Raw genomic sequence first — 12,691 nt, forward strand, 5'->3', positions numbered from 1 at the left:
TGTATGTAAGTCACTTTGGATAAAAGCGTTTAACAAATGACATGTAATGTAATATAATGTATGGGTACTACCTTATCATGCAAGCATTCACCTCCTGAGACTTCTATAGACGCGCATCTCCCCGTATAAAAGGAGGCCTCGTCTCCTGACTGTCATCCTACACCTCTCTTCAGCGAGCGGTATAGGACAGACAGTGCCCCGAGTAGAGGGCTCCGCCTGTGCTTATATAACAAGGGTTACCATACGTAACCCCTCATTATCTCTCACAGGCTCCACCTTCTACTGGACTCTATGGGACACCTGCTGTCGTCCAACAACACCGTTCCACCCCACTGCCCCTGACCGGCTTTCTGGTTAGCAGCTGCTGCACCTCTACCTCGGTTGTAACCGTGGAGAAGTCTGGGCCGCGGCTGACAGAGCACACTCTGACGCGCTTACCTGGCGAAAAGTCTGCTGAGGGCTCCCCCCCCTCCGCCCATAGGCAGACGGAGAGAGTCCCCAGCCCTGTATGAGCTCACTGTGCACCACATCTCCCGAGTCTATAAGGAGTACGGGGAGAGCGCAAGTGCCCCATTTCCCCCAAACTCAGACACTGACCCCGTGCAGAGTGTGCGTGGACTATAGTGTGGAGGGCTCTCCCCTCCTGCCCCTAGGCAGGCGAGGAGAGCACCCAACAGTGCTTTCAGGGAGGAGAGCAGGGAGGAGAGCTCCAAAGGCTCAAATAGTTCTGTGACCAAAGCCTCGAGAACCAGCGTCAGGTCCCACTGCGGGGCGGAGGCGTGCACTACTGGGCGCAGCCTCCTGACCCCCTGTAAAAACCGCGACATCAGTGGCTGTCTAAATCAATCAATCAATCAATGTTTATTTATATATCCCAATTTCACAGATGTTACATTTGTCTCAGTGGTCTTCACAGTTTGTACAGAATATCAGTATGACAATATGACATCCTCTGTCCTTAGACCCTCACATCGTACAAGGAAAAAGTTCCAGAGAAAAACCTCACAGTTTAAAGGGGAAAATGGGAGAAACCTCAGGGAGAGCAACAGAGGAGGGATCCCTCTCCCAGGACGGACAAACGTGCAATAGATGCCGTGTGTAAATTGAAAAGATAATACATTTACAACATAGGTAGTCCAAATGTTTGGAAATGCATTTGTCTATAATAAGAAGATGAATCCACGAGGATGTCAGCAATCCTGTGGGAGCCATCAGTGAAGTAGTATGATGAGAGTCAGACAGGACCGCAGAGACTTGTTCAGCCTCGACTCGAAGTCCAGGACTCAGATCCAGTACTCAGGGTAGAGGATCCAGGACACACGACCACAGCAACAGGATTAGCCTCGACTCAGGATCCCGGCGTATATGTAGACGCAAAAAAGAGAGATTCGGGGGAAGCTGGGTTAATCGGAACATGAGAGTACACAGGTACAAACAGACAGAAAGAAGAAGTAAGGTGTGTCCCCCGACAGTCTAAGCCTATAGCAGCTAAACTAACGTTTACATACATACACTCCCTTAGGATAGGTTGAGGGAAAAGGGTAGCAAGTAAGAACTAAGAAGCAGAGGTGGAGAGGCACACGCAGGGAGAAAAGTCCCTACTGGAACCTTAATTGGAATTGGTTAGAGGTAAGGAGTAGGTCTGTGACTACGCTCCACACTCCCCGGCCGGGATAGGCCTCTCTGCAACCTGTTACCCTCTAATAGAACCTCGAGAGGTCAGAGAGGGGAAAGGTTTTGGATAAAGTTTTAAATATAAGATCTAAGTTTTTAGGATTTAAGTGAAAGATCAAGAACTAAAATGTATAGGTGAAGAGGCACAACGTGTCTACGTCAATGCACTCTTATTAGATTATTTTTATTTTTATCACTATAAGCTTTATCGACGTTTTTAAAACGCCTAACGTCAGGACCCTGACGATCACGTGATGACACCGGCGAGCTGAGCGGAGTAGTCGGGTGCAGGCGGTAATCAGACTTAACTATGATTTAACCAAAACTGAAAGTCTCAAAGTGTAATGCGCAGTCAGTTCTATTAGTGTGTGAAAACATCTGCGTCTAAATGCCCGGCAGTAGTTTGACCAGAGCTAGAGCAAAGAAAGACAGCGGCCTCATGGCGGAAATGTTTGGTGAAGAGGAACACGTCCCCAAGTGGGCTAGCCAATTGCTTTCTGAAATACAAAGCGTTAAAGAAACCTGTAACGTAAGGTTTGACAATCTGGACAAGGCTATTGTTCAATTAAAGAAAGACTCTAAGGCCACTTCTCAAAGAATAAACAAGGCAGAGAAGCGCATTAGCGAGATAGAGGATCAAGCCAATTCCCAAGGGAAGACAATGGGTGATTTGTCCAAAAATGTCAAAGCCCTCCAGGGTAAAATGCTGGATCTGGAAGCTAGAAGTCGGAGAAATAATCTCATCCTAGCCGGTGTTACAGTATAAGTTGAGTCATGACAACTGGCGACATTCTATTATTTTCGTCATAGGAATCCGGGGCGTGTACATTGAGGACCCATTGTTGACTTACCAGGAAAGAAACATCGTTTGTCGTTTACGTTCATCTTTTGCTATATCTGCCTTCCTAAGATCACTTTGCTGCACATTCAGTACTCGTATGTGAGGTTGTGGGTGAGAGTCCGATATCGTGACGCTTACAGGGAGGTATCGAACATTACAAAGTAGGTGACTGTGTGGATGCCTGTTCAAAACATTGCAAACTTCAATAAATCATTTAGATTATATATTTGTGTCCGACTTTCATTTGTTCATCGTTCTTAATGTGATGTATAGTAGCTTTGATAGCTGTCCATACCTTCAGACAGCCTAAAAGTAAAACACAAGTTGTTTATTCACAGCCCGAACGCTCATCGAGATGACTGGATCCGTCATGAAACTTGTGATCAGCTCCGATTAAATTGTGATATCAATTCTGTAGCTAACCTCCAGGGAGCACGTTTATTTTATGAAATACCTGTATCCCTCTCATCACAACAAGACTCTAGACTGTGCAGGAAAAAAAATTACATACATGAAAATAACCTTGATGCATGGGAATTAAACACACAAACTATCTTCCGTGGCTATACTGATATGTCACAGTAACGGTAAACCACAGAAAAGTAAGTCCAGCGGGGCACAAGTTGAATACATATAATACGGTAGTTCTATTATGCCTTTAAGCCTATACGTTTAACGTTTATTTCATAAAATAAACGTGCTCCCTGGAGGTTAGCTACAGAATTGATATCACAATTTAATCGGAGCTGATCACAAGTTGTCATGACTGATCCAGTCATCTCGATGAGCGTTCGGGCTGTGAATAAACAACTTGTGTTTTACTTTTAGGCTGTCTGAAGGTATGGACAGCTATCAAAGCTACTATACATCACATTAAGAACGATGAACAAATGAAAGTCGGACACAAATATATAATTTAAATGATTTATTGAAGTTTGCAATGTTTTGAACAGGCATCCACACAGTCACCTACTTTGTAATGTTCGATACCTCCCTGTAAGCTTCACGATATCGGACTCTCACCCACAACCTCACATACGAGTACTGAATGTGCAGCAAAGTGATCTTAGGAAGGCAGATATAGCAAAAGATGAACGTAAACGACAAACGATGTTTCTTTCCTGGTAAGTCAACAATGGGTCCTCAATGTACACGCCCCGGATTCCTATGACGAAAATAATAGAATGTCGCCAGTTGTCATGACTCAACTTATACTGTAACACCGGCCTCCCCGATGGTAAAGAAGCCGGTGGCATCTCCCCACTACTGGATAAAATTCTCCGACACTTCCTGAAGCTGAGTGACACAATCCCCGCACCTGAGATAGAGCGTGCCCACCACGCTCTGCGTCCCATCCCGGACCCTGGGCACCCTCCGCGGCATATCATCATACGTTTTCTCAGATGGAGCGATAAGAACGAGGTGTTTAAGATGCTGGCGTCTGCTAAAGGAAAGCTGACATGGGACGGACATGATCTTCGCATGTTTCAGGATTTCCCAATGGAGATACAGCGCCAGCGGGATTCATACAGAGAGCTCCGTAGCATACTGCGCAAAGAAGACTTACGGCACGGCATCCTGTACCCTGCCAGACTCATCGTAACCATCAACGGGGAGACTTTCATATTCAAAGAACCCAAGGAAGCTGAGAAAGTTCTAAAAGAAAAGAGACCTGATCTATTTGGGATGTGACATTACCACAAGACTGTGAGTTGGCCTACGCCCCCACCGCAAGCGCACACACGCGCACACACACACACACACACACACACACACAATCATTTACACTGACGCACACGCATGCCCGCACATACACTGAATCACATTCGCACACACCCTCATTAGGATTTTGATGCAGGCTATACTGTAATGTAAACCCCAACTAGTTAGCAAAGTTGTGGTTAATGGCAGACAAATGAATAGGCCTATTGTCTATTGAAGGATTACCTCTCCGCACCTGAGCTCCGCGGCTCTTCTTTTTCTTCACGGATAGAGATGGACCCATCTCAATGTATTTTCCGTCGTATTACCTTTTGGCAATATATTTTTTGTTTTTGTGTTTATCTGTGTATTGTTAGGGGGAAGGGTGGTAGCATCTCTATGTTTTTATGTAATCTTGTGTCGTATTTTCTACGGTCTTGTGTTGTTGTTTATATATTTCCCCTCCCTTCCCTTGATACGTCGATGACACCCTTCCAATTTGACCAAAATACTAGCTGGGCATCCAATATGATTGTTACCTTACTTAAATGGATACACAATTGAACAAAATTATTTTGCTTAGTCTGAATGTAAATGGAATTCAGAATCCAATCAAAAGACATAAGATTTTGTTGGACTTAAAGTCTTTAAATTGTGATATTGCTATGCTACAGGAGACTCATTTGAATGCGATGGAATCTAAAAAACTAAGACAGAATAGGGTAGGGCAGATATTCTCTTCCCCTGGAGGAAAAGCTAGTAGAAGAGTCAGTATTTTAATTTCTAAGAATATGCCTTTCAAATCATCCAATGTACATGTTTATCAAGAGGGAAGATATGTAATTGTCTCAGGTTTGCTACAGAATGAAATGGTGACATTAGTGAATGTGTATGCTCCAAATAGTTTACAATCTAAATTCTTTACCTCGCTGTGCCCAAAGGTATTGCAGTCCATAGAGGGTCCTCTTATTATAGGTGGCGATTTCAACTCTGTCTGTGACCCTATAGTGGATCGATCCAGCCACCCTCTCCCTTCAAATAAAAAAATGTCCGTCGCCTTGAGGGACTTCCAATCCGAGCTCGGTATTACAGATGTGTGGCGCCTAGTGCACCCAGATGCCCGAGAGTAGTCTTTCTATTCCGGTGCACATAACTCCTACTCAAGGATAGATTACATAATGATGTCTTCAAATTTGATCCAGAATGTTATTGAGATCAAAATGCATAGTATATCATTAAGTGATCATGCTGCGGTATCTGTCACATTTTTCCCTCCAACCAACCCTTGCAAATCCAAACAGTGGCGACTCAATACATCTCTACTCAAAAATGAAAAATGCACACTGCTCATTAAAAAACAAATTTTAGATTTCTTTGAGATCAATCTAAATTCTGTACCAAGCGTCACTACTGTCTGGGAGGCTTTTAAAGCAACATGCAGGGGCTGGTTAATTAGTTTCTCCTCGGAAGAGAATAAAAAGCGCAGAGAGGTGAAATCCCAATTAAACTTTAAACTCAAGACTCTAGAAGAACAGCATATGCTAGACCCATCCAATTTAGATCTAAGGAACTCACTTCTCACCGCTAGGACTAATTTGCAGAAACTTGTACATGAGGAGACAGCTTTTGCTCTTTTTCGTTTACGAAGAACATACTTTGAATCCGGAGACAAAGCAGGGAAAATGTTAGCTCATAGATTGAAACAAATAGAAAACAGACAGATTATTCCAGCGATCAGAGATGAGCATGACAGGCTACAGTGTGATGCAGCCAAAATCAATGAATCTTTCAAGAATTATTATTCTAAATTATATAGCACAAAAAATAACTTCAATGAAGAAGCCTTAGATAGTTTTTTCGGAGATTTTAACCTCCCGAACGTCAGCTTGGCTGACAGATCTGCTATGGAGGCACCTGTTTCCCAAAATGAAATAGAAAACGCAATCATGAAGATGGCATCAGGGAAAACTCCAGGGGACGACGGTTTTAGAACAGAGTTCTATAAATGTTTTAAAGAACAGCTTTCACCATATTTACTGTTGTTATTCAATGAAATATTAGAATCTGAAGCCATGCCTCCCTCCATCAGCAGGGCCATTATCTCATTGTTGCCTAAACCGGGCAAAGATCCTTCTCTGATGGGTAACCACCGCCCTTTAAGCCTTCTAAACTGTGACTACAAGATTCTAGCCAACACTGTAAAAAAAGTCTGTGAAATTAACAGGGAAAAGCTGTAAAATCACGACATCAAAAAACTGTAAATAGAGAAACAATGAAGCAGTGTTTAATTGACAGTAATATTTCGTAAAGTACTGAACCAAACAAAACTGTTAAATTCACATTAAGAATATGTTAAAAATAATTATATTTCATTGTATAATTTACAGATTACTGTGGTTTGAACACAGAAAAACTGTAATACATAAAATAATACAATACAGTTAAAATGACAACATGACAGTGTTAAAATCATGTTTTTTTATATTTTTTCATTCTTGAATATACTATAATATACTTACTTCTTATTTCTATTTTTTTAATACATATGTTTATTTTGAAATTGGAAATAACCCAGTACTGAGACATTTTTGGAAATTAAATGAGAATCCATAAAACAGCTGGCGTTTGGATTCTCGGGCCGCCCGGCTATTTGGAGTGGAATGCAGCCCACGGCAGACATCTATGGAAAGCCAAAAGTGCCATAATACGGGGGTGAAAAAACGCGCGAACATACGGGGAGGTCCGTTTTTTCGCGCGAAAAAACGCGCGAACATACGGGGAGGCGCGAAAAAACGGGCCAATATACGTGCGAATGTTCGCGCGGTTTTTTATATGATAATGAGCCCCTCCTTCTGATTTCCTTAGCCAATAAGTTCAAAGTGTCTGTAACCAATCAGTGAAGGGTAAAGCCAGACCAAAACAATCTGTAGATGAAAAGTTCCTGACATGGTGAGGCTGTGCTGTAAATTGTGCATTATTCCAGATTCAGGGGACTAAGTATTAATTTGCCTTTGAATATAATAAATATATCAATCAATATATCAATATAACCTGCCTTCATTGTTTTTTTTTAAATAAAATGGCATTACCCTTTTCCTTAAACCTCTGGAGTGTGAAGTGAAGGTGTTTTCTCAATTTTTAGATGTCTCCTTAAATCCACTTTTAAATGTACTTCTTATAACATGGCATGGTGTTACATGTCAAAATGTTCAATAGTCTCTGGTGTTGCTAGAAATGCAAATTCACTCACCTTAGAGCACTGTCTTATGAGAAACCTAGCTTAGAAATCCGATTTTTGGAAAACTTCAAAACTGTTGTGAAACACATAGGTACTCATGTCATCCATTTTTTTTGGTGTTTCAGATTTTGTTCACCAAAGTCTTTGGTTCACAAAAGTAGTGAAATATATCAATTACACTATAAGCCTATATAAAAGTGTTGTTCATGTCTAAAATGAAAATGTGTAAATTATAATTTAGAGTAAAATATTTCCATCCCTCTACTTTCACCACAGAAAAGTTACATCAGGACTGAATAATGACTTCATATTCCATACCAAGGTTTATGTGATGTGTACAAATACAAATTCAGCATTTCAACTTTATTTTTCAACCAACTATTTATGTTAACATATGAAACTGTAAAATCTCAATATTTCCAATATCAGAACTTTTTCAACCAACTATTCATTATAAATGTAAAGACAGGGGGTCTTTGTCCATGGTCTTTGTCTGTCTTCCAAGACAGTGGGTCTGGCTGCTGTGTAGGTGGGGCTGATGGTGCATGGCCTGCTGGTGGCTGTGTCGGAGGGAGGTAGGTGGGATTGTCCCGGGTTGATGCTGGTGGCTGGATTGGAGGTACGTCTGCTAGGCGAGACTTCTTTGCTGGCTGGGTTGATCGCGATGGCTGTGGTGGAGGCCTTTGTACCGAGGTGTATCTTGATCTTGTGGCAGGGACAGATGGAGGCCGCTGTAGTGATGCTGGTCCTTTGGTCCTCGGTGGTGATGGCTCTGGTGAAGGCCCTTGAGCAACGGTAGATCTTGACCTTGGTGCAGGCACAGATGGAGGTTCTTTCTCCTAGGCCCAGGCAGCTGTGAAATCTGAAAGAAATATAGGACAATAATTACTACTAAGTTCATTCAAATAAAGTTCAAGTGGAATGTTTCTAAAGCACAAATAACAATGCACAACTAAAAATAAAATGGAGAGGCGGGACAGGAGTCTCTCTCTTACACAGGTATTTTCCAGTTATTTCCCATTCAATATAAAGTCACAGACACAAATATAACTACATCTATAGGTGTGTATGTGTGGGACGAATACAAGTTGATGTTATTCATCTACACATGTTACCTCACTTTTACACACAGAAATCACTTTTACACAGAGTAAACGTTTACTAACGGAGAGTCTATTTTGTCACAAGAGAAAGTTCATGACTATCGATAAGAATACAAACAATACCTATGTGGGATTCACCATCAAAAAGTTTGTTCTCTTTTATCCTCCTAATGACACGCTCTACATGAACCCTCAGTCTGGCAATGGCCTGTGTCTCCCTCACCTCATAGGCTGGCATTTGCTTCTGCTTTGACAGAAAAGGTGGGCAGTACACCTTGCATTTGCAGCAATCGCTGATCAGGAAGCTCTTATCTACCATCACTGCTATGTTTTCAGTCAACAACGCAGCTATTCCAGATTGTTTGAAAATCTCCTTGTCGCTGACAGAACCACCATACAGACTGGAAACAAATGTCACTGCACCATGTGGGGCTATGCCAACCAGGGCTTTCATGGTGCAGTGAGATTTCTATGTAGAATGCATTTCACTTTGGAGGAGGAGTGAGGATGGTGTTTGACACCTCAGCTCTGTGCAATCCAGGATCACCTGTGTGTCTGGGAAATCTTTGAATGCCTCTGGGAGGTGGGCTTGAACTTCTGCAGGTGTAAGCCAGATGCACTGTGACCCCAATAAAGTTGTAAGAAAACTTGTCCATGTTGCAATGATGCGGCTCACAGTGGACTGGTGTACGTTGAAGCGGTTTGCAAGGTCCCTCTCTTTCAAACCCACCGACAGGAAGCATAGAAAAAGGAAGAACTCGTCAATTGGCTGAAGCAGCTGTCTCTGGAAGATAAAAACAAAAAAAGGTTACTATATTAATGTCATGAGTGTAGCACACTATGGGAAAAACATTAAGTTGTTTTAGTTCTCTGATGTATTCAAAAAGGATTGAGTACTTTAGCCTTTTAGCCTACACAAAAGCAATGAAATGTCGGAGAGACATTTTCCCTTCAGTTTGTGTTTAGATTGTGTGTTAAAAGAAACGTAACCTACCGTTGATGGACGTGCGTGTGTAACCACTTCTTCATTACTCTTGGCAGTTGATATCGCTCTAGTAACACAAACCATTTAATGAATTGAAGGCTCAATTAAAAACCAGAAGGCCATCAGGTGGTTATAGCTCGGGAATCTGTACACAAAAGACACATGTCAGTCATTAATTGACAGTAAATACAATCGTGTTAACTGTAACACATGGGCTAATGCTTTCCTCTTGTTTGCTATAATACATTACAATTCAAATGGACTGAGTAAGAAGGCACTAGGTGCAGGTATAGTAATCTACAGCAGTAAAATGTAGCAACTACATTAGCAGCAGTAATAATAATCTAAAACATACAGGGAACATTTTACACACAATGACTACGTTTACTCTTCATTCTTACGTGTGCAACTGGGGGAAACGCAGTGGATATTGACATACTTTTACTTTGGTAAGGTTTTGAAGATTTCCACTTGTAGTAAAATATTATCAGTATGTTGTTAGTATTAATATGTTTTACTCCACCACATTTAGTTAACCTTCATAGTTTCTAGTTACTTTTTATATATGAAAACACAGGATTTATGATTCTACATGTTCAGTTCAGGAGTATTTTAAAACCATAGTATTTGTACTTATACTTCAGTTAAGTTGAGTACTTATTCCAACACTGCATGCATATAGTCAGCGGTCACACGGCAGGTAAACAGGATTCTTTATAAGCTAACCCATCTCAAAAACTTGGATAGAATTTAGCCAAAACATTACCTTGTATAGAATCGGATGTTGTCGTCGGAGCCAGCAAACCTCTGTTAGCAAAACTCTCGCTGGACTCTTAACTCCTGCAGTTGCTTCTGCAGATCCTCCACTGTTTTGGAGTTGTCTGCAGCTTGAGAGGACATGTCCAGTGAAGCTGCTTCTGGGTCTATCCGCCTCATGCTGTCCCGCACTCTGCGTCTCTGTATCCACATCTGCTGGGCCTGCAGCTGTGCCCTGACAGATTCAGGGCCAATCTGGTTATTCCCAGCCACTATCTCCTTGATGAGGTCGTCTAGTGTAGCATCTGAGATGGTGGAGTATGTCCCAGAGCGCAGCATGTGGAACTGCCTGAAAAATAAACATGTTTTAAATATATGAGACCTACGGTATTCAGATTTACTTTACAACATGCATAGTGTAACATGGCTACAACCCCTCCTTGGGATGTTTACAATAAATTGAGACAAGATGGCACTTCCAATGTTGAAGACATTGCTACATACCTCAATCGCCGTCTCACTGTGCGCAGAGATACTTTTAATATCTGTGCCATCTTTGTTGCTGTAAAACCACAGCTCCTCAAAAAAGAGATTTGCTCTCTGGAAATGCTGAATTGTGGGGGACCTCGACCACCCAACAAAATGAGTGGGGCGTGGTAGCCAGAATGACCTGCAACAACAGCAAAACATTAGATTACATTTATTGTCATTGTTGTAAAAGCAACGCATTTATGCCGTTGTGCCAGAAACGCACACAATGCGTCTATTTTATTGTCATTGCCCAGCCTAAAGATACTTTAAAAAAAAATGAAATGCAGTTTGGCATTAAACCAGTGGACATGCAATACACTATAGTTGTAGTATACAGTAAGAACAAAAGCATAAATGTGTATGGGCATAGAGATACATAGTTGCAGTCTGTGTCTTCCAACCCTGAAGACAGAGACTCCCCCTCTGGCACCCTTTCAATGTCCTCATTCACACGTTTGATGATACGTGGTGTACTACAGATGGCCAGACTGCCCTCGACGGAGGAGGGGGAATAGCGTCTCCTCTACTGTGGCAGGATATAAAGGTGGAATTTGGAGTACAGTTTTAAGTGGACAACTCGAGACTCAGAGCGTCTCACCAGAATGTTGTAATTAATAGCTGGCAACTACAGATTAAAAAAGGTGTTTATATTGGTATTACCCATATTTAAAACAAATAATTACTTTAAAATGTATTGGCCTGTTGGACACTTAGTACTCAACAATACTAGCACTGGTTTATCAACGAAAGCCTATGCTAAAGTGAACAATTATCACATCGACCTACCTTGTTGTGCGGGTGTGGTAGGCCAAGATCTCCGGACTTCAAGTATATATTCCCGAAGGTCCTGAAGTAAAAGATCAGCTGTAGGGACGTTAATTAGCCTGCCCCGTGACCACTCGAGGCTCCTTTCCATGGTTTCTAACCTGCCAGTAAACGGTTTGGTGAAATAGGGGAGAAGACAGAATTTGTAAGTGTGAAAGATCTCACACAACCTCAGTTTACGTTACATGCAAAAACAAACTACATTCCTTTGTGTTGGTAGTAGCGATAGGCTTGGCCCTTACCTCGTTACTGTGGATTGTAACACGGCATGACCGGCATCATCTGTTTGGAGAAGTCTTGTGCAGTCATTTATTGTCCTTTTGCAACGCAAGATGAAGTTTCTCGTGGACATTTTTCCGGCTGCTGCTACTGCTGCTGCATGCTTATAGAGAGGCGAAGTCCCTCCCTTTCCGGTTGAGCTCCATGGGACCTTATTTCGGAAAAGGTATGTATTGAAGTCAATGGAGAGAGAAAGATTATCTTTCGATCCCGTTTGAATTGAACCACAAATTACACATATGATTTTTGTCAATTTAAAAGATAATTTTGCAAGTCAAAAAAATTGAAATGTGTCGTAAAACTGTGAAGTAACACTTTTTTTTTGCCTGAAACCAGTCAATGACCTACATCTCCCGTCGCGCACCACACACCAAGACGGCCGTCACGTTGGCACATTTCACTTCTTTCTAGTTGCGTATTTTTCATAGTCTTATATTTCAACAGTTTTACGACAAACTGAGTTTTTTGACATGGAAGTGATTGTTTAAGATGACAAACATCATAAGTGTAATTCGTGGCACAATTCAAACGGGATCAAAAGATAAGTTTTCTCTCAAGATATATTGCCTGATCTTTTCCCTAACAGCCCTGATACCGAAAATTCATGGTATTTTTCTTTCTTCAGTGTCTGGAAAAGCACAATTATGTTGTTTTTCCGGTTTTGTAGACAACGAAAAAAGTAAACAATCCTTCCTTTCTAAAACAGAACAAAGAACACAAAAATGATGCAATGTGCAATTGCAATTGCACTGAAGAGA

General features: G+C 41.7%; 1 protein-coding gene across 6 annotated transcripts; it reads right to left on the minus strand.

Annotated features, from left to right (window-relative positions):
• Positions 1–7,592: 7,592 nt before the first annotated feature.
• LOC307022152 (uncharacterized protein) lies at positions 7,593–12,661 on the minus strand. 6 transcript variants are annotated; one of them, XM_079654777.1, is made up of 7 exons: positions 11,897–12,661; positions 11,616–11,755; positions 10,803–10,968; positions 10,309–10,647; positions 9,552–9,687; positions 9,234–9,341; positions 7,594–8,316 (listed from the first exon to the last, which is right to left on the minus strand). In XM_079654777.1, the coding sequence occupies exons 1-4, from the start codon at positions 12,004–12,006 to the stop codon at positions 10,353–10,355; spliced, it is 711 nt and encodes a 236-aa protein (XP_079510903.1). In that variant the 5' UTR covers positions 12,007–12,661; the 3' UTR covers positions 7,594–8,316; positions 9,234–9,341; positions 9,552–9,687; positions 10,309–10,352. The 6 variants fall into 6 exon arrangements, with proteins under 6 accessions (XP_079510901.1, XP_079510903.1, XP_079510902.1 ...); XM_079654778.1 differs by having other exon boundaries at positions 7,595–8,316; positions 9,288–9,341; XM_079654774.1 differs by having other exon boundaries at positions 7,601–8,316; positions 9,105–9,341.
• Positions 12,662–12,691: the final 30 nt, after the last annotated feature.

This window comes from Notothenia rossii, assembly GCF_949606895.1.
Source record: "Notothenia rossii genome assembly, chromosome: 10".
NCBI lineage: Eukaryota > Metazoa > Chordata > Actinopteri > Perciformes > Nototheniidae > Notothenia > Notothenia rossii.

Coding starts and splice junctions, on each gene's coding strand:
- LOC307022152 (XM_079654775.1), bottom strand. CDS start 12,006: ATGTCCACGAGAAACTTCATCTTGCGTTGCAAAAGGACAATAAATGAC. Junction 11,756..11,896: donor TTACAATCCACAGTAACGAG/GTAAGGGCCAAG, acceptor GTTTACTGGCAG/GTTAGAAACCATGGAAAGGA. Junction 10,969..11,615: donor TACCACACCCGCACAACAAG/GTAGGTCGATGT, acceptor CTGTTGTTGCAG/GTCATTCTGGCTACCACGCC.